The sequence below is a fragment of the Manacus vitellinus genome, unplaced genomic scaffold (genome assembly GCF_001715985.3).
Source record: "Manacus vitellinus isolate BGI_N305 unplaced genomic scaffold, ASM171598v3 scaffold_1_pilon, whole genome shotgun sequence".
In the NCBI taxonomy this organism is placed as follows: Eukaryota; Metazoa; Chordata; class Aves; order Passeriformes; family Pipridae; genus Manacus; species Manacus vitellinus.
The window spans coordinates 30,561,242-30,587,218 of NW_021939396.1; the positions used below are offsets into that span (position 1 = coordinate 30,561,242).

Sequence of the window (25,977 nt, forward strand, 5' to 3'; positions counted from 1 at the left end):
TTTAAAATAACTTCTATGGTTTAGGAACAGAGCTTATCAGTCTTTACCAGCAGTATAAAATAAGAGGCAAAGGCACTCTCCAAGGGAATAGATGGCATAAAAATGCCAGAAACAGGCAAATGAAATAATGACATGAGCTGAAGGATTCCTTCCTGCCTCCCATCACCAAATAAGAAAAAATGTTTTGAAATGTTTATATAAAAGCATACAAGCAGGCATGCAAGCAATAACTAGGTAAGGATTTATGTTGTGGTGTATGCAGACTAATATGGTTCACAGAGGGCACTTAAATAAATAGGTTTTAAAAATACATTTCTTATAACTTTTCTTTCCTACCCTAGAATCAGTTTGATCATAGTCAAACAAATACATAAAACAGTATGGAAGACTGCTTTTGTAAAATTGTCCAGTGTTGGGCATTGAATCATAATATTTATTATACCTTTTAACCTTAGTCACAGCACATGAAGGGGTAAAGTAGTTTCATGAAGGGAGATTTGTATAACAGTCCTTTCATTCCTCTTACAGAATGAATAAAATTTCAATGATGTTTTAGTATATACTTTATTATTATAAAAAGGGCAAGAGGCAAAGTTTCACAGTTTGATTGTCCTCTCCAATAAAATTTTTCAATAACTGCAGTGAAGTGAATTCTGCTAACACTGCTCATCTTTGTTCAAGGGACAATAAAAGGACCACAGATTATTGCATTGCTTATTAAGTCCAGTAGTGCAAGCAATGCAGTCTTTACGCTTGGTGTCTAAACAGGGGTGAATTTCACCCAGAGGCAACTTTGGCCTTTAGTACCAGCAATTATATTATTATAAGATATGAATTTTACAGATGAACTAAATCCCATCTAGAATCTTCACCCAGAAAACCCAGTACTGCTGTGCCTTGTTCAGAACTTTTCTATTTCAGATCTGGCATCCAGGTGTGTACTTGAAAAACATCTTTGATTTTACATTTACCATAGGCATAACACAATTTAACTGCATAGATGCTGTAAAGCTTAACTTAGAAACTGCTGCTTTTATTTAATTTAGCTACTTTTCCCCTGCAGCTTTACATCAATATTGACTTCAAAGTGCTACTAGTTTTCATTAAATTGAATTACTTTCTCTTGTAATTTGAAAAGTAATGAGGCAGATACTAAATGAAGCTGTTGACAAGACAAGAATGAGGCTATTAAAAATTACCTAGCAAAGTGTGAGTCATAAACAATGATGGTTAGTGTTCAAGGATGGTTTCTGAATAAAATTGCACAACCTCCCCAAAATAAACAATTCTGCTGTCTTCTTCTGTATGCATCTAAGAAATGTGAATTCTACCTTATTAATTCTTTTATTTTTATTCTGTTTCAAGTAGATGCTATTATGATGCCCTGCACACCGTATCTGAGTAACTTCCAGTTGTGCATTAAGTGATACAATTACCATCTGCTATGATTAACATCTGTTTTGTATAATTTGTTCTTTCATTAAAGTTCGGACTTGATGATCTTAGAAATCTTTTCCAACCTTGACGATTCTATGAGATTCTCCCCAGGGAGAGAGGTGGAGTTTTTGCAGTAGCATTTTGTTTTGGTGTGCTTTGGAAGTGTCTTTCCCTTTCTAAAAGAAAGTTTGTCAGATTTACAGAAAAACATGCAAATATGATGTTCTTTAAAAGTACTGATTAAAAGTACTGCAACAAGTATAGGAAGCAGAGGATGAGTACAACGTACCTTCAATGCTTTATATGTAGCAGCATTCACAATAACTGGAGTTTTCCAAATCCTAAAGCCTTTATACCCGACATTGACTTTTCTGGATTCTGTTTTACCTTGCAAAGATGCAGAAATGGGAAACTGAGATAGAGTCCTCTTTTACCGGGTTAGAAAGAATTTCCCACTGAAATACAAATAATTTGAACATACTCTCCTTTGATCTTGAGTTTTATTTCTGTCTTGCTTGTTGGTTGGTAATCTAATGTAGAAATTGACTTCATCTTTGCAAGTGGTCACTTGGTTGTAGTATAGCAAGGCAATATGATGGAGCATTTTACCATGATCAATTCAACCTTGGACATATAAATTATAGAAAGTTATTGAAAGTCTTCAAGCAAGGAATGCAAATATGGACGCAAATATGAATGATGAATGACAGAAGAGAAATTCCCCATTGGTACTCTTTGGATGTCTCCCCTTCCAACTGGTGCAAGACAACAGGTTTGATTTCCTGTGATCTGCTATGGTTTCAGGACCAAATGCTTGCATCACATTTTTTTCAGCAAGGAAGCTTATGTCAGTTGCTAGTTATATTTCACATCATGTATCAATAATGAGAAAATTGCTGAAAAACTTTATGGACACATTGCAAGCAGAGCATTCTAGAGAGCACCTGGGTAGATGGCTTCAACTTTGGTTCCATGAGAGGGTGAGTATTCAGAGCACCAGTACTACAATTCAGTGTATACAGTAAGACTCCAAGGGAGATATAAGGCAAATTCATACCACAAATAACCCTTCTCTGCACTCTGTCACCAATATAGGTATGTCCTTTGTGCACATTCCTTTTATAAAAACTCAAATTATCATAATACATTGTCTAAACAATTCATTCTGGTTCTGGAGAGCCATAATTCTATAATCAACTCTCTAACTAAGTGTGAAAAAGACGTCCTAGAGATTAAGAATAAATACTTGTCCTTTTTGCATGGATAGAGATATCTATTGTGGTCAAGTATTACTGTCTCCTGGGCAGGAATTTTCGTTTTGTGAAATTTTAATGCCTGCTAGTTGGGTGGCCAGAATATAGTAGGCACCAATGGAGAATGTGCCTTACAAAAAGCAGTGGAAGAGTAGCAGTGACCTGACCTGAGCTTGCTTTGTTGCCCAATAACTTCAGTGCTGCACACCACCTCTCCTGTCCTGAGTCATCCCCACACCTGATGGAGCCCAAAGTCATGGAGTAAAAAAAGACTATCAATGGACATTTTATGGACACTTTACAGACATTTCACAATGATCCATTGACTAGGGGATGATATCTGTATATATATATATCAAAGGATGAGAAGGGGGAAGGTGATTAAATAACGATGTATTGGATAGCTTGGGACCTAAACATCACGTAAATAGTATGGAATAAGGGATGGAGAATGTACTGGTTTTGGCTGGGATAGAGCTACACTTCTTCATAGTAACTTCTACCAACTTACATTTTAGATCTGTGATGAAAACAGTGTTGATAACACAGTGATGTTTTAGTTATTGCTGATGTTTTAGTTATTGCTGAGCAATTCTCACACAGTATCCAGGTTTTTCTGCCTCTCAGTCTGCTCCTCTGCAAGTAGGCTAGGGTTGCAGAGAAATGTGGGGAGAAATGCAGCCAGGACAGCTGACCCCAAGTGACCAAGGGTATATTCCATATCATATGACATCACACTCAGCAATAAAAACTGGAGGAAGAGAGAGGAAAGGGGAGACATTCAGACTTTTGGCATTTGCCTTCCCAAGTCACTGTTACATATGATGGAACCTTGCTTTCCTGGAAATGACTGAACACCTGCCTGCCCCTGGGAAGTGACAAATGAATACTTTGTTTCACTTTGCTTGCGTGTGCAGCTTTTGCTTTCCCTATTAAACTGTCTTTACCTCAACCCTTGCGTTGTCTCACTTTTGCCCCTCTGAGTCTCTCATTCCACTGGAGGGGAGTGAGTGAGCAGCTGTGTTAGCTGCCTATTGGGGTTAAGCATGGCAAACACAAAACAAAAAATAAATTACAAAATTCAAAGAAAAATAAATGTTTATTTAGATTTACTTACTCTTTATTCAGATTCTCGTCAAAATTTAAATACACAAAGAACTCCCAGTGCTCAACAGTTGTGAATGTTTAGTCATTCAGTTGCCAAAGTATGGATTCAAATACCTAATTTTCAAAATTTCCTTTAGAAAATGTAAGATTCTGTATCTTGTTTTTAAGAGTTAAAACTGGTGCCAATGTCTTGCTCAAAAGCAAGAATCAGCTTCTCAGCTGATGCATTTCATTAACTAGTGTGAACTTACCACTAAAACCTCTCAGGAGAATCAACTCCCCACAAGTATTCACATCACTGTTTAAAGGCCTAATTTAGCCACCCCGGACCACTCAAAAATATTTGAACTAAATGCAGTAACTGCTATACTGCTAACTAATTCTGAAGATCTTGTCCACTAAATAAGAAACTTGTTCATCATGACTACTAATTACATCACAAAGAGCTCTTACTAACAGGTATTGTATGCTTGGCAGTTTATCTCTAAAAGTTATCTGAAACAGGCACTAAACACAGTAATCAGTAAGTATTCTTCCTATTTTCCAGGCTGCGAGGAAACTTACCACTGAAAAATGGTTCTTAATTGCATGTTTCACAAGTGATAGCCAACCCTACTACAACTAAATGAATGTATGTGACAATATTATTGATTTTTCTTTCCAAAAGACCATGTTAAATGCTTATTGTACAGGCCCATGTCTGTAAAGGGCTATGGATCTGACAGCAATTTCAATGATTTTTTAGTAGCTGGCTTGTTAGAAAGTGCAGAGCAATAGAACTGAACACAACTGGATGCCTATGCAATGTGTGCTCTCCAACCTTGGATCTGTATAGTGATAAAGCACCAAAGAGAGGAAAAGAAAAACTACTAGCATAGTGTTTAATCTGTCTCCGAGTTACTTCAGAGTCATTTCATAGTTTGTTTTATTTATTTACTGAAGTTTCATCATTATTAGAGGGAATTGTTTTATTTTGTTTTAAGGGCCAGAACATAAAGGACAAATAATTTTTTGAGCAACTTCACTAAAAAGAAAAACTTTACATTGAGGGAGGATTCAACAAGCATTAAAAAATAAAATCTCCCCTGCTAGCTGAACATGACATTGACAGTAACTTCTTCTCCTGAAGAACAGCCCAGTTGAATACTTAACATCTTTACATTCCCATAAGTAATTGCATGTCCCGGAGTGGTCTCAGTCCATCACCATCCCTGGGGAGGTGCCTAATGCCTGGGCGTAGGGCTGTCCCTCTGTTTTCCAGTTGTCCTGCTCCTGACTGAGTTTCCAGGCCCTGCTCTGCTGCCCCAGGGAGGCCCTGCTGTCCCCAGTCCCCTGGGTCTAGGGGCATTCTGGGTCACAGGGTGGCAAAAAGCCTAAGTCCAGATGTTGATAAACTCCACCTGATCTGATAGAAGGGGTCGGTGAATACCAGTGACAGACGTGTGATCCACCACCAGTGCAGGATATCTTTTCTAACTGGAAGAGTTATGCTCATATAAGAGAAGGTATGTCTTCAAATGGCACACCTGATGGACAATTCCTGTCCAAATTTCTTTAAAGGTATTGTTTTCAAAATTATTGAAGGTAATTTGAATTATGCTAAAACCAGGAATCTTAGATAAGGGTGAGAGAATTATATTAAGATATTAGTAATTCAAATATACTAAGATAAATATATTGTTGTAGCCCATAAAACTTTGCCCAGACAAGTTCCAATCAAATGGTTATTTTGATTTCAATAACTTTTTTTTTCAATAGCAACTAGTAGCTTATACAGCAACTGTAGATTTATTTTTCTTCTGTATAAAATTTAAGGTTTTTATAGAGTTTATTATAAAGGAAAGCATACTTCCTGCTCCCCAAACATTATTAGTGATTCATCTTACTGTTTTGACAAATGATTTTGCCTACATTCAAATATGCCTATTTGCTTTTACCTCCCACATTAATAAGGTTGCTTCTGCTATGTATACAAATTTTATAGTTTAGATTTTATTTTCTCTGAGTCTGGCAACAACAAAATCAAAATTAAATTGGATTGCTTATACATTCAAATAAAAAGGAAACTCTGCATGTGGGGATAGAAATAATCATATGCAATTTAAAGTACCCCTTCAGGAGCCTCCAAATATTGAGGGTGTTAAACAATAAGACACAGACAAAAGACTGTGTGAGTGATGATATTTTAGAAAAACCAAATGTTGTCATGTCAATATAGTCAGCAACGGAAAAGAAAACAAGCAAATTCTATTTCAAAAGTGATTTGTTTCTCAGGTGGGACAATTTTTGTCTCTAGGAGATGAACAATTATTCAAATATATACTTGCATGACAATGCTGGAAATGTTCACACAGCTACACACCAAAAGCAAACTGAAAGGGATTCCTGAAAGGGATACTTATATCTATTAGAAATCTCCACACCTATTTGTTGTTGCCCCTTTTTTTTTTTTTTAATATAGTTAGTTTATTTTAAAATCCTAGATTGCGAACTTTCTGTCAGTTGTCTTATTGCTCAAAACTTCTCTTAAACCAATGTGAAATATAGGGGTGTTTCTTATACTTATTTCCATCATCAATAAAAAAAAAGAAAGTCAACCCAAAAAAATCGTAATTGTCTAGGAACCTAATTTACCCTATTCACTCCTGTGAAAATCAGCATTCTGTTGAAACACATCAGTGTAAGAAAATAAAAATTAGACCTTCAGTGGGCAGATTGATCTTTAACTTCTGCTAGATTTTTATCCTTTATACATATACAAAAGGGCAGATCTTAGTTGTAATTTCTTGTCAGGACTTTTAAATTAAATGACCTCTGAATTTTTAAAGTTTATATGACCCCAGGAAGTAAAATTTTAAAGTAACTGCCAGGTAACAGCAATTAAAGGATGGAATTTGTGAGAACTGCTAAATGAAAACAATCAGTTTGGAGTATTGCTTGTACGAACAGGATCAGCATCATGAAAGAAACTTAACTCCCAGCCTGACACGTCACAATTATCTATGTCATTATGATTCATGACATACATCAATAGGCTGCATCTACACTCCACCCACCCGTCTGTTCAGAACTGCACTGTCTTTTGGCAGTCTAAAAGTCTAAGCTCAGGCTCCCTATAAATCCCACTTGTCTTTGCAGGGCATTTTGTAGAAACAGGCAACATGACAGAGGGCAGAAATATGAAAACAACTCCCTTCCTTTTCTCAGACTATTTTGCCTGGCTGATATTAGTCCTATGATAACAGCACAAAAATGGCTGGGATACATGGGGGAGGACTGACCAGCCAGAGTAAGTGAAGGAGTTTTGAATTCTGCTTCCAGATTCATGCTGAGTATTGCCCCAGGAAATACAAGCCAGAGCTGTTTCAAAAGGGTTCCTTGCAGGCAAATAGTATAGACAACTGGCAAATTTCATCACAAGCCTTGTCTGACCCAGTCACAAGAAATTCAGTGTAAATGTGTTAGATTTTCTGCTTTATATTCCTACTATGTTGGAGACTTCAATCTCACTGAGTCCATCATTCAACTCAAAATCCCTTTAAGAAAACGACTTTAATTAACTCATTCTCCCAAGCTGCTCCAGTCAAAAAGAGGGGAAAAAAAGGCATTAAAAAATATTTGATATTTTGCAGTCTTGACACTAATTTCCATTTCTCTTCCCAGTAGTCAGCAAAAAGGTAAGTTTTTAACCACTCTTCAAATGCAGTAAGGGAAAGGCAGTCAGAAAAAGAAAACGTTATCCTATTCCATAAGTCCACTGAGGGACTTTATCATCAGTAAATCAATCCACAGGAAATTGAAACTGTATAGTTTACTAAATTTTGGAAGGAAGAATCCTGGGAATTATTTAAAAGGATGTGATGGAAAGCATTTGAGGGAAAACCAAGATCAAAGCAAACAAACAAACCCAAAACAACCTCAGCAAAATAAACAAGAAAAGAAATCCAAATCAGTTTAATTAGACTCTTTTTTAAAGGGCAAGGAGGCCATAGCTAAGGAACATGAGACAATTTCCTGGAGAGGCTACCACCAGTGGAATCAGAAGAGTTCAGTGGGTTAATATGGATGTATATTTTTGGTATTAAAGGTGATCTTTAATTTCATTATGGCAGTATTGTGAAAGTTTGAACAATAAATGAAAAAAGAAATAAAACATTAGACAATGGGCGGGGGGAGGATTATGTTAATAGCAAAGTACAGGGATTTTTCAAGATAAAAAAATGCATGAGTCAAATTTTTGGCCATGCCCCAAATACAGAGAAACTGGGTCATAAATTAGGTAAAAGTATCATAAACTTCATGTTTGCCTCTCAGACTTGAAAGGCTCACTTTCACCTTGCTTTATGTCAGCTGTATGGCATCCATACCTGCTTGGTGTAGCCTGTTTTGGTTCAGTTAGCGGTAAAAAAGGAAAGTTTCTAACTTTCAGAAGTCCAGAAATCAGATTTTTTCAGAAAATTTATCTCTAAATGTACAGGTTATATACCAACAAACACATATGAGTACCTACATGTATAGCTATTTCATAAAAACCCAATATTGTTACTTAATTAAGGTTCACTTTGGACCCTTTGCATCACTGGATTTTTGTCCTGATTAATAAAAAACAAGAGGTGTCTATATTTTGACCCCTGAGTATTCCTGAAGCAATGCTAACAAGGAGAGGTTTGAGTTCTGCTATGCCATACGTAATCATAGGATGAAATCTATATTCCACCAAATAATAGCAGAGAATAAATCCATACAACTTACTAAAAGAGGTTCTTCCTCAGTCCCCATAAATATTCGCTAGATGCAGAGGAAAAAATGATAGCAGTCCCATGGGATTTCGGACACTTCTGGGGCTAGGCAAAACATAATCTAGAACTGACTCACTATGAATCACCTATGTCTATAAAAAAAGGTATCTATTAGTTTGCATGACACTGCTCTAAACAGCTGGCTTTTTACATTACCCATTACTTTTCCTCTGCTTAGGTTTAATTCTGGCTCTGCGTTCAGCTTGCATAAATAGCTTGTGTGCTGGGGGCTCTGCAGGGGTTGCCAAAAGAGCTTCTCCTTCTCAGTCAAAGAAAATTATTGACAGTAAAATTACTTTGTGTTGCAAGCTAGAATTTCTGTCCCATCCATGCAGCAAAACCAATTCTCTCCTGATTTATTTCCTGAAATCTTCATGATGGAAGAGATATGCTCCATTGTATAACCAGGTATTTATGAAACGTTTATTTCAATAGCAGTAGATTTTTCTAAAATGCCACCAACTTCAAGAGAGTCTTGTTTGCTTCCTGCATTAACATTTTGTGTTCTTGACCAGGAAATGAGCCGAGGAACAGGAAATCATGCATGCTCTGTTGTATAAGTTTATGGAGGTGACAGAGTATGAAACCAATTTAGATGCCCTTTTAAGAAGCTTTGCCAATGTTTATTATCTGTTTGGTTTTGAAGAATGTAGATTATATCATCAGCCTGTGTAAATTAGCAAATTTTCTTGAAGTCAAGATAGCTGGCCTGATCGACACCAGCTGAAAATCTGGCTTGAGCTTTTAAAAATCTCTGTGAAAAAATGTTGGTGTTATTTTTCTTGAGTAATATTGTTTGCCAAAGTGGAAAATGAAGCAAAAGCTTCAGGGCTAGAAGAGTTTCAGCTATGCATCTCAAAGGCAGCTGGGACAATGGGCCATTACAGGGAGTTGCTTCTTCCACATGACAGTAAATTAAACAGATCTTTTTCACAAAGCTGTGTCCTTTAAACCAATAAACCCTGTTAATTATGCCAGGACATTTATGCCCTGGCAGAAAGAGATCAAGGGAGCTGTCAGCTGTGTCAAGTACAGAGATTGTCTGAAAGCCAAAAGAACTGTAACTTATCTCCAAACTTGGCATGCCAAGTTTGAGACCAGTCCACACAAGAGAAGGAAGGGAATGCCAAGCTCAAGGCTTATCTTGGGCAGAAAGGCTTCTTGCAATGAGACCATTCTCCTGCCTGTTCCATTCCTTTGGCCATACACTGCTTGGAAGAAGATCTTCCTGTGTCTTAGTTACTATTGTTGTTCAGAGAAGTAAGGGTACCAAGATTAATTGGCCTGCCGTGTAAAAAAGCTGGCATCCAGAGGGATATACCCAACTGGATCATAGCACAGTACCCCAAAAAGACATATGGGGATAAGATTGTTGAGAGAATGTGTGGAGGGAAAAGAGCAAGGTCTGATATTATAAACACTTCTACCCAGGCTGTGTGAAGTAAAATGAGAGCCACTAATTCTTATGTGATAGAGATGCAAATTATCTGCTGCCAAGAGAAGTATTTTGAATAATCTGTACACCTCTTGGTTAGTGTTTTTTTCCTCTGAAATAATCTCGCATTGTTTTGAATGTTCTATAATTCATGCCACTTCTTCAAATGTTTCTAACCCAGAGTGCTTCACTTCCTCTGTTCCATATAGAGCTGTTCCACAGAAATCAGATAAAGAATATTTTTCTTACATCAAGTCATTCATCACACTCAAATATCTCTCTTTAGTTTATGGATCTAATGTAGAAAAAGCACTTGCTTTTTGCAGAGTTTTATCTCATGATATTTTTATGCTTCCCACTTTCTGAGTTGAGACTTTAGCTGATGCACTAGGTATGAACATTCTGAGACAATGTTTGAACATGTCTGCCAGTAACTACAAGACTGAGTAACAGCCATCTGAAATAGCAAAACTGGCCATCACTTTCAGCAGACTGCCCCATTCTGTAAAGGACATGTTCTGAGGTTATTTTGGGCTCCTGACAGTGGAAATTTGGGACACTGTTTTGAGCTAGTTGAAGGCCACAGACATACATTCAGCTTGAAGAGTCATATGACAAATGAAAGGAGTTTTCTTACGGAGAGTATGAAAATATGTATATATTAATATATATATTACAGAATTACAGAATACACATATATATAAATATACACATATATATATATATGTAACATCAAGAGCAGTGCTTGTCAGTGGCTGTAGACTGCCCCCACCTAAAGAATGAAAAGCATCAACTAATCCCTACTAATACTGGCATTAAATTTCCTGATCCCGCAGCCACTACTTGAGCAGATTAATTGCAGACTAGTAAAAAGCACTAGAGGCAAGGCATAAAGAGGATATTTTCTGTCAATAGATCAACATTGTCTCCCTTAAGATCCTCACAGATAAGCTTAGTGAATTATGGCCTTGATGAGCAGACAGTGAGGTAGATTAAAAACTGGAAGAATAGTGGCATCCAGAGTGTTATGATCAGTGGCACAAAGTCTACTTGGAGCCCAGTTACTAGCAGTGTTCTCCAGGCGCCTGTATTGGGTCCAAGCCTGCTTAGCATCCTCATTAATGACCTAGATGAAGGGGGAGAGCACACCCTCAGCAAGTTTGCTAATGACACACAACTGGGAAGAGTGGCTAAGGTGCCAGAAGGTCATGCTTTCATCCAGCCTCAACACACTGGAGAAATGGGCTGACAGGAAACCCATCAAGTTCAACAAGGTTGAGTGCAAAGTCCTGCAATTGAAGTGGAACAACTCTGTGCACCAATATATGCTGAAGGACACCCAGTTGGAAGAAAAGAACCTGGGGGCCCGGGTGAACACCAAGTTGGACGTGAACGAGCAACGCGGCCTTGTGGCAAAGATCATCAATGGTGTCCTGGGCTGCATCAGGAGGAGTGTTGCCAGCAGGTGGAGGAAGGTGATCCTGCCCCTCTACTCAGCCCCGGTGAGACCACTTGGAATGCTGGGTTCAGTTCTTGGCTCCTTAGTATAGAGAGACATAGACACACTAAAGAGAGTCCAACAAGAGGCCATAAAGGTGATTAAGGCACTGAAGCATCTCTCCTATAAGGAAAGCCTAAGAAAGCTGTGACTGTTCAGCCTGGAGAAGAGAAGGTTCAGAAGGATCTTGTCAATGTCTATAAATACCTGAAGGGAGGGTGCAAATAGGACAGGCTCTTTTCAGTGGTGCACAGTGCCAGGATCAGAGTCAATGGGCACACACTGAAACACAGGAGGTTCCCTCTGAATATCAGGAACCACATTTTTACTGTGAGGATGACCGAGCACTGGCACAGGTTGCCCAGAGAGGTTGTGGTGTCTCCATTCTTGGAGATTGTCAAAAACTGTCTAGACATGGTTCTGGGCCATCAGCTCTAGGTGTCCCTGCTTGTGCAGGGGGTGTTGAACCATACAACATCCAGGACTACCTTCCCACCCCACCTATTCTGTGATTCAATGATCACACTACACTTGAATGTCCCAGTGAAATGGATTAGCTACCTTTTTTTAAAGGTCTTTTCATATTAAAGCACCTAGTATCAACATAAAACATTATTCAGAACAGGTAAGGCTGGCTCTTCTTCCACTAAGAATATTTGAAACACTGACATATCTAAAATTTTATAATCATTTCATAAATTTTTAACAACTGTATTAATATAATTAGGAAAAGTTATCCTTACTCCAGTTTTTTAGGAGTATCACAGATATTGGTGTGATTATTCTGTTAAATGACTTACACCAGTTTAACTGAAAAGATAACCCAAGATCTTATTTATCGAATTTGCAGCATTATATTTAGCAACAAACAACTAGATTGTTTCATAATACTGTTTGCTAAATTTCCTAGTGCACAAAAACTGTCTATTGGCAGCATTACTACAGCACCGAAGATGCCCTTTTTATCATGCTTCCTTGTACATGCTCATGGTACAGTAGGACTCCCTCCCTTTCTCCTTCCTCTCTCTGTGATTTCCCATGAGCATTTCCAGTGACAGAGCCCTGCAAGGAGTCTGCCATCCCTCCAGCCCTGCTGTGCAGAACAGTATCACCACAGATATCCTCTCAAGATTTTCTTTTCCTTTGTAACTCCCACCTTTGACTAGGAAGGAAAAGAAGCATTTATGCTCTTGCTGAGACACAAAGCAGCTGGGTTAGGTGGGAGGAGAGACACTGCCTCTATTTCACAGTCACTTCTGTCACTAACCATGAATTATGAGAGTTAGATAGCAACTTCAACTGTGCAGATACTTTTTGTAACTCCAGGGTCAATCCCAGAAGTTTTACTGAATAACAAGTCTTTCAACCTACATACCAGTTGGTTGAAAGAAGCTATTTCCTTTACACTGGCTTTTGGGAGACACAGACTGCATTCCTCATGAGTAGATTACTTTCCTTGCACTGTGAGGATAACCCATGAATTATTACACCTTTTGTAACTTTTTACCAATGCATATTTTCTGGCTTTTCACTCCTAACACACTGCTGTATTGCTGACCAGTGAACTGATAGAGAAACACAGTGAACTACAGATTGGAAGAACAAGTAAAGAGAAGAGCTTAGAGCTGAACAGACTAGAGGAATATAAATTCAGCTTTACATTATTGTAAATAATTCAAAATAAAATTCTGACTTGGTATCTTTATATGTACAAATTTAAATATCTAGCTTTAGAAATTAAGAAAAATTTGATGATTGTTCAGTTTAGAAGACATTAAGATGTTCTTGCTAACTCATCTAAGCAATTTGGGAAACTTGCTATAGCAAAATTATAAAACGAAGCACCCTTCATCCTGTCTTAGTGAATACTTTTCTGATTAATTTGACCTTCCGAATAGATTGACCAGATTCTCAGAGCAGTTCTTAAAGGCACAAGTTCCACCATACTTCATTACAGAATGCTGAGAGCTGTAACGCTGTGTTATAAGCAGTTTCAAGGCATAAAGATGTGTTTCTGAAATACAATGAGGAATATTTCTTATTTCACCTTACAGCTATCACTAAATAACTTCAGACACACATTTTCTAAAACTAATTGCATGTTTCTTCTCCAAGTCCTACAAAACAGGTACATGTAACTCAAATGGACATCCATTTAAGTGATTTGTTAGCAGAAAGACTAAAACCTACTGGAAAACTGTTTACAAGAGTTTGGATGCTTGTGAATGAACGTTAAAATTTGCATCAGATTTTTGTGTATCAGTATACCTTATCCCCCTACCAGTCAAACTACAGAAAAATTCTCATTCTCAGCCCGACTGACCTCAGCATTTGCTTAATTTTACAAACCAAGGAAAAACAATGAGCTTTGAAATGTTACTTAAAGGTTACATATTTGGGATAGTAAACATCTTAAAAGTATTGAGATCAATCTTTATTAAGATTTATTCTTTGTTTTGTAGCAGCATTTACCAGTTCTACTCATTAATCATGTGATACAGGCACGTAGGTTCATGTCCTAATACATCAAAGTGGCCTGCTTTCCTTAAGAGGCATTTTTCATATTCTCTGAGAACTCAGCTATTCTAGCTTTTACCTGCAAATTTGTCTCACCTTTCTTGTTAAATTACTTTGTCTATGCTTTTGACTAATGTTAAATAAGAAGCTAGGCTGGAATCTCAGCCTTATGGGTAGTCATAGACTGCAATTATTATAGGAGTGGTACTGAGTTACTGTTTAGGTGCTGTATTGATGAGAGATAAATAAGAGCTGAATGTCTTCTGAGAGATCATGGTAGAGATGGTTGTTTTCCTCAAGTACCTTTAGGTGTTTTGATTGGATTGTACTTCTCCAGGAATTATAATGAAAACTACAAATTGAATTGAAGCATTAGCAGAAAAGAAGTCCTAAATCAAAGAACAGTATTTTTATTGTATAGTAGATGCAACCGTGCATCTCAGTCAAGGTGTGACTTTCTTATTTCTAGGACAGATCTTTACATATTACAAAACAACTGTCTTGTAATTTACTGAAAACTGCTTTAAAAGATGCTGGAGCAGAAGCATCCAAATACCAATCTTTTTAACATCACTGCCAACCCCCAAAAAAATCACTGCTTCTGCACAATCTGCACATCATTGAACATGTTTGGTATAACACGCATAAACCCTCAGTCAGTGGCAGAAGGGCACATTTTTATCAATAAGCCACCAAATACATCTGTCTAGTTATTCCTTTTATTTAAAAATGTAAACTGATCTAATTTACCCCATAATTTTTACTGGTTAAAAGAGAGGAGCTCTGAGCATTTCACAGAACTATTCCCTGGTTCAGTATTATAGCTGTGCTGGAGTAGGACTATCACCTCCAGTACAGTAAGCACTAAATCAACTCATACAATACACTTCTTTGTGTACTGAACTGAGCTAAATCCAAAATCTGAGACTAAGTCCTTTTGCATAAAATGATTGCTCTGTTTCTGTGCTTAGTGCAGCCTGCAGCCCCAAAGGTCTTGGGAGTTGTTCTGACACAATAAAAGAAATACTTATTCAGAAGACATGATCTTTCAGTAGGAAAAAACCCCATCCACCACCAACAAGAAACACATGGATTTCAATAGATAAATATGGAATGAAGATTGTACTGACTACAGGGAGATTTATTTAGCAACTGTTTCCAATTTATCTTTGGGACGTACAGTAGCAGCAATTTATAAGAAGTCAGAGCTAGCTTGATATTTACATTGCATATAAACAAGCCTAAGTGAATAATTAAGCAACTGAAGTACTTGTTTTTCAAACTGTGTAGGTTAAGTTTGGAAGACTTACTACCTCCTAGCAGTTTCTGTCTCTTGAGCATCCTAAAAATAATCAGCATTACCACAAAGTCCTATGAGTCTCTGAGCTTGCAAAATTAGCAAAACTAATGCAAGTTCTTATATGTATTCTGAGATGATATTCCAAATAAGGATATTGTCATATAAAATCATTAATTCAGAAATAACTGAAAACACATCAAATAAAGTTTTTTAAACATGTTAAGCAGACTTCATATTAAATAAAGTTCAAGGAGATTATTCCTAATATTGTTATAATGTTTATGCTTTAAATGAAATTTGGAAATTTAAAAGCCCATGAGTTACTGCTATTGGCAACTGAAGTCTTTTGCGTGCCTATTAAAAGGCATAGTGTTGTTTGGCCTGAGTATCTCAGTTCTTAACCAACAGCTTTGCTGCTAGCCTTTGGACATTGTCAGTAAAGACAATACCAGTATTGGATACAGCACTGGGGACAGATACTGAATTGAATAACTGGGGTAATTATTGCAGGAATCAATGCAGGTAGTAAGACATGGAGCATCATGACTGAATGTTTCAGTTGCATGTTCTGTACTTTCCTCCTTCAGCCTCTCATATTTTCCTGTGCCTTATTATATCAAGTTGGTCTGACCAGGGGGCTTTGCTGGCTTCTGAATATCTAACACTTATTAGTAGTATTTTTTCCAAAACACTATGATGGTCTTATGATGTAGGCATCTGTCTCCTAGCAAACAGGCTAAGAGGAACAAGAAATTTAACACAGATCACTGAACAAACTGATGGCAAACTTCAGGTATCACATTATCACCCTATGTTAACACGGAGCAGGAATCACATTTTATTGTATTTTTACTAGTCACAACAATGACTTCTCTTTTATTAACAATAAAAATATAAATAATGACCATACATAAAATACTATTTCCATCATTTATTCCTGTCAGCAAGACAGACTAAGGTTAGGGCTGATAGGATGGTTTCTTTTACCATATGCAAAATGTATATTTTTATAAAATCATATGCAATTTTTTAAATACTAAAGTGTGCTGTCATTTGTATATCTAAAGCTCTGTAAGATACATGTTATACAATGAATGAAACAAAAATCTTCAGGCTTTTCATTCCTTGTATAACTCCCTAGAGTTCCACAGATGCTATAAAAAGCCTTAAGTCATAGAAGTCTGACAGTACAGTATTTCATACAGTATTTATATACATTTCCAAACAGAATATTGCACTGTATGAATAATCTTTGTAACTTCCAAATATTTATGTTTCTAAATCTTACCCTTTGTATGACTACAGAAATTGCAGGAAATAAACCTTCCCTTGTGTATTCACAGGAAGCTGGGTTATCTGACTTTTAAGCCAAATTCAAAACATACTTCAAAAGTAATTGCCACACAGAAGATACTGTTTATGTGAGTAACTTGGTTACATCTCTGCCATAAAGGGCTATGCATTTTCCTGAACATACTTATCAATACACACAAAAAAAAGCTGATGCTACTTTCCCTTTTTCAAATCCACTGAGAATCCGCTGACTGACATTTACATAAAACTCGAAACTGACTGTTTCTTCAGTTAAAATCCTGTAAACTCACAAACAGGTTATCCCGATCCGTGTTTCAAGCTTGGTTCCAAAAGTACTTTATGTATAATTTCTAGATCAGACTGTCCCCTATGGAGAAATCAGACACAAGGATGTCTGTGAACTCTTTAAAATTCCTCAGCATCCACAAAGTCTAGGAAATGTTTCCTAGTTTCCTTAGTTTATGTCCAGCTAGTACTATGAACTGTCTGTTGACATGAAGGTGGGTCCCAAGTTCCCTAAAACTAAAGAATCCTCAAACAGCTATCAAAATAGTGAACAACTGTTAAAGGATTATCTGAGTTTGACCACTTTCTTCCACACTAACACTAACTAATTATGAAATTAGCTACTTCAGCTGGAAGGGATGCAGCATAGCAGGGGAATGCCTCAATTGGTCCTTACTTAAAATCTCACCAGGCAAGTGATCTATGCTTGACAAACATTTGACTCCTCTCCAAATAATTACAAGCAACTCCTTGGCATTTTAGCCCTTTCAAAATTATAACTGGCAAATAGCAATGTAATAAAACAGCTTTTTATTATGTATCAGTTGTATTAATTCTTGTCAGCTACTTCTAGGTCTTTCCTGGGAGGCAAGCTAAATATTATAAATAGTATTAATTAAGCTTTACTCTTGTATTGATTATCCCTTTCTTTTATTTCGAGTTGAGAACACAATTTGTAACTGCTCAATTAACCAAACAATTCTGCAGAATTTAAAAGTTGATCTTCTTCTATGTTTTTTTTCATTAGGCTAAAGAAGTTTTCTGATACTGCAAGTTACTCCTTTGGGCTTTCTATGAATCAGCTGTAACCATCCAGCATACAGTTGCTTTTGGTGCAGACAGAAATACCAGTCTGCAGCTCCCACTCTACAACTGTCTGGAAATGTCTACTCATTGACTTATTACTTGCAGTAAATACAGAAGAAAATTTCTCAAAAAGCCAACAGTAGCTGGAATATTTGCATTAGGATACTCATTGCATGTAGAAAAGCAACAGAACTCCAAAAAATTGTGCCACAGAAGATGTGAAGAGAAAGAGTTACTCACCTCCCTTTCTTCTTGTCACTGTATTGGTTAGTAGATTCGGTCACAGTGTAACTATCCACATATGCTAGAAGTAGCCCCCCTTCTCCTCCCACAAAGCTCTGACTTTACTGTTATGGCCCCAAGGGTCCACCCCTGCCCCCTTGCACAGCAAATGTAGGTTGGATTTTACAGATAAGAGAGAAAAGGAAGCAAAGATACATAGAACAAAAAAAGGGACAAGGAACAAATGGAGGAAAAAAGCAGAAATTTGGAGTGGCAACAGTGTTTCCACATAGGACTCCATTCACCCATCCACCCAAAGTGAAGAAGTTGTGGTTATGGCTAAAGGTGTGACTGTCTTGTTCTTTTCCTTACCGCAGGCTCTGCACTGCCCACAGGAAGGGATGACCCCGCTGCCTATTCCGCAGGGCAGGGAGCTACCTCACTGCCCAGGCTCTGCAGCACCCCACAGGCTGCCCATGGGGTTCTGAGGCAACTGCTGGGGATCACAGGCCAGACAGGGAACACGGAGAGCTGCTGAATGGCAAGGCCAGGTTGCAAGGAAACGTACCACCTGTGTGGAAAGGGACACTATTTACAGTCAAAACATTTTGTTTTTAATGTCTCCCTCAGTAGTTCTGTGTGTCCTCAACTTCAGAGGTGGCCTTACTGCATTTTATGTTCTGATAACCCCAACTCCAGGTATGGCAAGATTTTTCTGTGTTACTGCTTTGGTGCTTTTAAGAAAAGGTGGTGCAAATCTGTCTCAAGCTTTTGACTGACTTGGAGATCCAGCACAGTCAAAGTCTAATTGCACTTTGGTTTCAATCCTGAAAAATGGTTAATGCCAGTATTGCAAAATTTATATAAAAGCTTCTTTCAATGGCCACCACTTGCACAAAGAAAAAGGGGTTATACATAAAAGACTCTTTGTCTCCCTCATCAATTTGACCCTTGTCAAAACTTGAAAAAATGAGCAGAAGATTTATCCACAAAACTTCTGATGCAATTAGTGAAAGTTTTGTGTCTAAATTGCCTTTACATCTTTTAGAACCTCAGACTATGTCTGCTGCTTGGTCCTACACTTGCAGTGTTTAGGTCAGGAAAAAAAAAAAGAAAAATAAGTACATTTAGGGTGGTTGTTTTTTCTCTTGATTCAGGACAAACAATTAAAAAATAAAAGCTGTCAAAGTTAGTCTTACAATGTAAATTATTTTTATTCAAAACAGATTAAAAAACCTAACAAAGCTTGCCTAACTACATGAGGTAGTACATGTAGCAAAAGAGAAGGCAGAATATCGTATTCTGAAATATGAAGAGTATGAATAAGTTTACAAGTTGCAGTGAAATTCAAAAACAGAAACAAAATACACCAAAAATAAGGTTTAACAGCTTTTCAGTCTTAAAGCACCAATACACTTTTCATAGAAAGAAACATAGTAACACCACTACATGTTCTTTATATACCATAATATGGTAAAATTAATCCACCAAGCTGTTCACCATAAATGAATTTTTTTAAATGGTGAAGCAACAAATGACATAATTGTCATTGGGCTTCATACCACTATACTTCCTGGCCTGCAGGAATATTTGCCAGGTCATGGGGAGCAAGGTTAGCCTTTGTTACTATTTTCTTTGGTTTTTTTGAACATTTACCCTCATATCAATGTATAGTACATTGACAACATGTAAAACTCAAGGCCTCAAGCTTGCAAATGTTTATGTATGTGTACAAGTCTACATTTTTTCTGACACCCAATTTAGGTAAATTGAAGGAGTGACATGGCAAAAATATATATGTGGATGTGCAGAACTGCATTGCAGAACTGCAGGCTTATTCCTTAATTTCAGGTTACTACACTTCTCAATATAAAAATTTTATCAGATCCTTCAATATTATATATGTCTGTCTCTCACTTAACCATCCCAAGACAGTGGAATATTTGTGAAAGATTGGGCCATAATGAATTGCTTATTTGAATTAAAGAGCTTAGCAGCATCCAATAAATATTTTATCAACCTATTTAAGAAATAATAGAGATGAATGTCTCTTAGAAATATTTTTTTAGAGGAAAACATGCTAATGTGACCCAGGGCTTGCCATATTTTATGTCTTCCATTTTATTTCAAAATAGGTATTTGAACTTCCTATGATTAGTGTGAAATTGAGAACAATCTAGCTCTTCTATGCTTGCATGGCTAATGCTACTGTAAATCAGCCAGAAGTTATATATGTTTTTATTTTACTTTAAGGCATGATTTATTTTATCAGAATATTGGGATGGCTTCTTTTCTGTACATTGAAAATAAAAACTCAGACCTCCCTATGATATAGTTTAAAGGTTACTGTTAGTGGCATATATAAAGCACCATACAATAATATATTCAGATGAGGAAAACAAAGAACATTTAGGAGCTTTGAATTAACTGTATAAGAGTAACTGCTAAGAAAATATAGCAATATTTAACACAGGATTCAAAGTAGTGTTATATATCATTATAGATTTTCAAACGAATTTTTCTCCCATGTTTATTTTTACAGATTTTTTTTCATTAAGATATATATGTAATTTAAACTTTTTGGTGGAAAGCAGTATACATCTTCTGTACAATAATGTTACAGCTTTATACAAATTCTAGGAATTATAAGAAACGGCCTGTATTGCTCTTTTCCAAGTGCTCTGGTTTCACTTGCCTGTTTTACATTTTACTTGCTAGATTCAAACAACAGCAAATACTCTGAATGCCTTGCTTCCTGGAGGATTCTGTAAACTGAAACATAAATACATCAATTATGTTATTTTTAAGACTACAACACTCCAATGACAACGTTTTTGAATTGTTAATTGTTAATTCTAGGATCCTGCAGTAGTTCTTGTAACAACTCCTAACTTTAACTATCCAAGATTTTTCAAAACTGCTACAAATAAAAACTACCTAAATTTCAAAAAATAACATTAAAAAAATCAAGTAATCCTTTGTGATGAGGGATCCTGGTTTAAGGAATAAAGCTCTACTGAAGCAAAATACTAAAAATTTTTCAGAAGAAAGAGAAAGCCTGCATCTTATGCTCACTATTCTAACAACTACATTTGGAGAGAATTTGCAGACCCAGGAGTTCCCTTATTTGTTAGTAGCTTATATGATGAAGAATAGATTTCTATAAAGAACTAATGTCTAACAAATGCTTTCTGAATGGATAAATATCTGGCTTCAAAGGAAATTAAACAAAAAATATCCAACTGCAATGAAATTTTGTTAGAATAAATATCTTTGTCTTATAAACTGAACTAGTACATCATATTTAATGGTCCCACTGTTTTCTCTTTAGCAAACCCTGTCTGAGGTATATTTGGGAAGGAAAGGGAAATGGAGGTGAAAGCAAGCAAGCAGGCTGGTTGCAACAGCATTACAATCCATCATCTTCACAGAAAACTTGCAGGGGACTGTTTTCCAAAATGCTAACCTTCCAAACTTTACCAAGATGGTTTATGCATAAATATATGTATATCTATACATAGTTTTAAAATTTACATTTATACATAGTATATAATATGTATATTATATATAAATTATAAACAATTATTAATTTTGCAAAACTCTTCCTGGCTGCATCTCTACTCAGTGAGATGGAAGTACCCTTACTAAAGGAAGTAGATGGTCATGGAGAAAGTCAAAAAATGAGCAAAATAAGTCATCTACTAAGCAAAGAAAATCTGTATTTTACAAACTTCCTGATTTGTTGAAAAGTTTGAGAGAAAGAGAGAAGACATTCCTCTACCCTAAATTAAAAATAAGAAAAAAAATACCCTGTATCTCCCTATTTCCAAGTTCTCTACAGAAACTTTTGGAGATCTTTTCCCTGCAAAAAGTTTTTTGAAAGACTACAGCCTGTCTAGGAAACAATCATTCTTAGCTTTACAGGAATAAAAGAGTGGCTTTACAGGACAAAAAGAGTAGTACAATTTTTTTTTTAAGTAGTACAATTTTTTTTTTCTCTTTCTTCCTTCAGAACCTGAAGAACTCTCTCAGAGATTAAAATTAATCTGCAACATGCAGCCATGTGTTATCATCATATAATGCAAAAATACACTGAATACAACCAAATGAACTTTCACAGTTTCTCCAGGTCTTTCATAAAAACACTGTTAACAACAAACTATTAAAAAAAAAAAAAAATTAAAACTGTTTCAATGATCATGAATTTTAATGTTTGTGAATATTATTTATGATTCAGGATCACTGGTTCAATACCATGTAAATCACTAATGAACAGTTCATCAGGAACCAATGAACCTGCATCATCAATGTTAATTTTTAAAACCTCCCTAAGAAAGTAAAGGTAATTTTCTTATCAAATATTGTGTTAGTTGCAACAGAACCAGCAAAGCAAATAAGAGGTTTTATTTCATACACAGGTTTTCAGAGTAATGTTTTATGAGCTTAGAGGAGGCAGGCAGCTCTGCCACCACAGCTTCTCCAAAGTCACCACAGCTGTTACACAAGCTCTGTAAATCACCAATTTTGGCCTATTTGTTTGGTTTCTAGCACTGCCCTAGATACAAACAGACACAATGCAAGACTTTGTAAATCTCATGGAGGCAAAGGGTAAAGTGTAATCTTTGAAAACGGGCTCTGTACCTTTCTGAATATATTCCATTTTGAAAGGAAGCAACATACACCTTTCTTTTGTCTACTGGCATAACATCAACATAACCGCCCTGGTTGCGGACCACACCAGCGTGTAGTGCTGCTCTGCAGATGCTGGATACCTATGAGAGAATGCGGGAAAGATTAGTTTTCATCCTTTTATTTTGTGATTGTTTAGAAGAAAACAAATAACATTTAAACCAAGTTTAGGAAACATAAAATAATTATTGCATGACTAATTTTATTAATCTTACAGTATTTAAATCAGTTTCATAAGAATTAGGTCAATTTATAGGAATAAAGACACTGTCTCTTCAAAGATCCTCTTCAGTATGACGCCAAAATAATTTCTTTCAAGCTATTTCAGTTCAAAGATCAGGAACATGTTTGAATTCTTCAGTCTTTCAAAAAGAACCTATCAGCCTTCAACAACAGAGGGGGAATTGTCTAGCTGATTCCTCCAAGACTTTTGATATGGTTTCCCACCCTCGTCATGGAGAAACAGTGATATGGTCTAGCAATGGGTCTGTGCAGTGGTGGGGAACTGGCTGACAGGTGGCACCCAGAGTGGTGGCAAATAGCTTCTTTTCAGTGTGGTAACCTGTCACAAGTGGGGCCTCTGGGGATTGATATTGGCCCAAACGCTGTTTAATATCTTCATAAGTGAACTCAATGATAGGATCAAGTCTACCTGATGAAGTTTGCCGATGATACCAAACTAAATGGGAAAGCAGACACTTCAGAGAAGAGAGCAACCCTGCAGGAAGACTTGGATAGGCTTGAAGAGTGGACTAACAAGAACCTTATGAAGTTCAACAAAGACAAGGCCTTGCACCTGGAGTGCACATACATAATCCAGGAGTGCAGCACATGCAGGGATCAACCCAGCTGGGGAGCAGCTCTAAGGAAAAGGACCTGGGGGTCCTGGTGAACCACAAGTTCAGTATGAGTAAACAGTGTGCCACTGCAGCAAAGAGAAACAAGAGATACCAAACAGGATGCTGGGTTGCATCAGCAAGGGCACCACCAGGAGAGATAAAGAAATCATTATCCCACTCTACTCAGTGCTTGCCAGGCCACATCACTTGTTCCTGCTATAAAAGAGATGTGGAAAGGTTGGAAAGGGTCCAAAGAAGAGCCACAAAGACAACTAAAGGACTGGGGAGGCTGTCATATAAGGAAAGGCTGTGAGAACTGGGTTTGTTCAGCCTTGAGAAAAGAAGGCTTAGGGGAGACTTCATCATCATGTTTTAGTATTTAAAGGGTGGTTCCCTTTTTACATAAGTCATATGGAAAAAATGAGGAGTGATGGGTACAAGCTACTCTTGTGGAGATTTCAATTGCACACATAATGAAAATTTTTCATAATGACAACAATCAACCTTTGGAATAATCTTCCCATGGAATTGGTGGATTCCCCAGCACTGGACACTTTTAAGACAAGATCCTAGGCCATTTTGTCTAAACCATGTTTTGTCAGGAAAGGTTGGAGTAGATGATCCTTAGGGTCTCTTCCAACCTGGTATTCTATGATTCAATGAAAATTCTCTGTGAAGTTACCAGCACTTATATCTGCTTGAAACCTACATTCTCTGGTCACACATTCCTCTCATGAAGCATAAATAATACCCACAGAAGGATTCCTCAGTGACAATCTTGATAACGTTAATTTAAATAATTGATTTAAACTTGTAGTCCTCTAATACTCTTTCAGCATTTTAAAAATTGCTAGAAGAATGGAACTTCTTAGATACTCCAGATGGTAGGCCCCAATCTTCAACACATAGCACAGCAAAGTGCAGGTCCAGCTACAGTAAATCTCCACTTAGAGACAAGTTTTTTTGTGGAAGAAGTCTTCAATGCAATAGATCTCTCCATAAGCAACCTTAAAAAACTTAGCCAATATAAATATCAATAGCTGGTCAAACAAACCACTATTTAAACAAAACTTGTATTTCTTCCAGTTATAACTAGTGTAATTTAAATCTTTACCGTAGCTATTTTGCAATCTCAATTGTATATAAAATCAGGAATTTAAAATAGCAATGATTTTCCTACTCTCATTCCAAGCACAGGACTCGCCGGTTTCACTGTTATGTAGTTTGTCTTTTAACGTTACAATATTTAAAGGAGTAAAGATCTGACATTGTTTATGAAAACTCTCTTTTGCAAAGATGCTTTAGGGTTTTTTTCCACACTGCTGGCTGTGAACATGCCATGAGGGATGCCAATTAAACTACTTTGTACTTTTCCTCCTCCCAAGGTTTCAAGACTTTTGTTATATCCTGAACACCAACACATGCCTTACTGTTACTACTATAGCCATCCCTTATTTACTGATACTGTGGGAGTTACAGACAAAGAGGCTAAAGGTTAAAATGAAAAAGAAAAAAAAAAGGGTAAAAATTCTGTGGGGCACTACTGATAAACCAGAGAACAAATCTTCCCAGGAATAGAGAGGAAAAGAAGTCACCATAAAATATGAAATGAGTTTAAGAATAAATGTCTTATCAGACCAAAGCCAGAAAAGGAAAGGTTTAACTAGATTCTCAATACCATACAAATGATTTTGTAAATGTATCTTTTTGCATTAGTGACATCCATTAATATTATTTGCTTTTTTTTTTACTATCTTTGCAAAATCCTGTTCCTTTATTCAATGCAAGAGGCCTAAGCAGTAAGGCAAATAAATAGTCATGTGCATATATGCATACATCCACATACATATTTATGAATTTGCATGAACTTCACAAAAACTCCATCTATTTTGTGGAATCAGCCAAGTAGATCATGGACTGCAATTTCAAATACATTTGCTATGACAAGTGGGTGAATGAATTCTCTCTATCTGTGAAGAAATCTCTCTGTGAATACATGAAAAACTGTAAAAGAGGGCACACTTGTTAAACAGGTTATTCTCTAGAAATACTTCACCTGAAGCTAGTTCAGTAATATATTGTAATGCATATAATACCCAACTGTATTAGTGAAAATATCAATAAAAAAGTATCTTAGTTTTAAAATAAATGTTAGCAAAAAAAGAACATTGTAGAAAACTGTATAATACTGATATCATCAATGGGAACACCTGTACAAATACATCCTTCTACATTTGAGCTAGATGCCCCAGGACCCTTCTGTAGGAAATGGAGAAGAACAGACATCTCTATTTGGCAATTCATCTCATAGTAAGGTAGACATTCCAAAAAAGTCAAATGAACTCTGCCCTGCAGATGTCTATTTATCTCCTTTACCACTATACTGTATGTACTAGAAACTACTATAAACATAATCTAAAACAGCACCTTCAGTGTAAATATCTACCCTGACAGCATTTGAAGTTGATAAGAAGA

General features: G+C 36.6%; 1 protein-coding gene across 2 annotated transcripts in view; it reads right to left on the bottom strand.

The window, feature by feature from the left end:
* Positions 1-19,169: 19,169 nt before the first annotated feature.
* CRISPLD1 (cysteine rich secretory protein LCCL domain containing 1) overlaps positions 19,170-25,977 on the bottom strand; it is a 40,344-nt gene continuing 33,536 nt past the window's right edge. The window contains exons 13-14 of one of the 2 annotated variants that reach the window (XM_018079284.2): positions 22,616-22,746; positions 19,170-20,746 (exon numbers count right to left, since the gene is read on the bottom strand). In XM_018079284.2, the coding sequence (XP_017934773.1) occupies positions 20,695-20,746; positions 22,616-22,746 (183 nt within the window). In that variant the 3' untranslated portion in view covers positions 19,170-20,694. The remainder of the gene's footprint in view (positions 20,747-22,615; positions 22,747-25,977) is intronic. The other variant, XM_018079278.2, reaches the window with a different exon arrangement.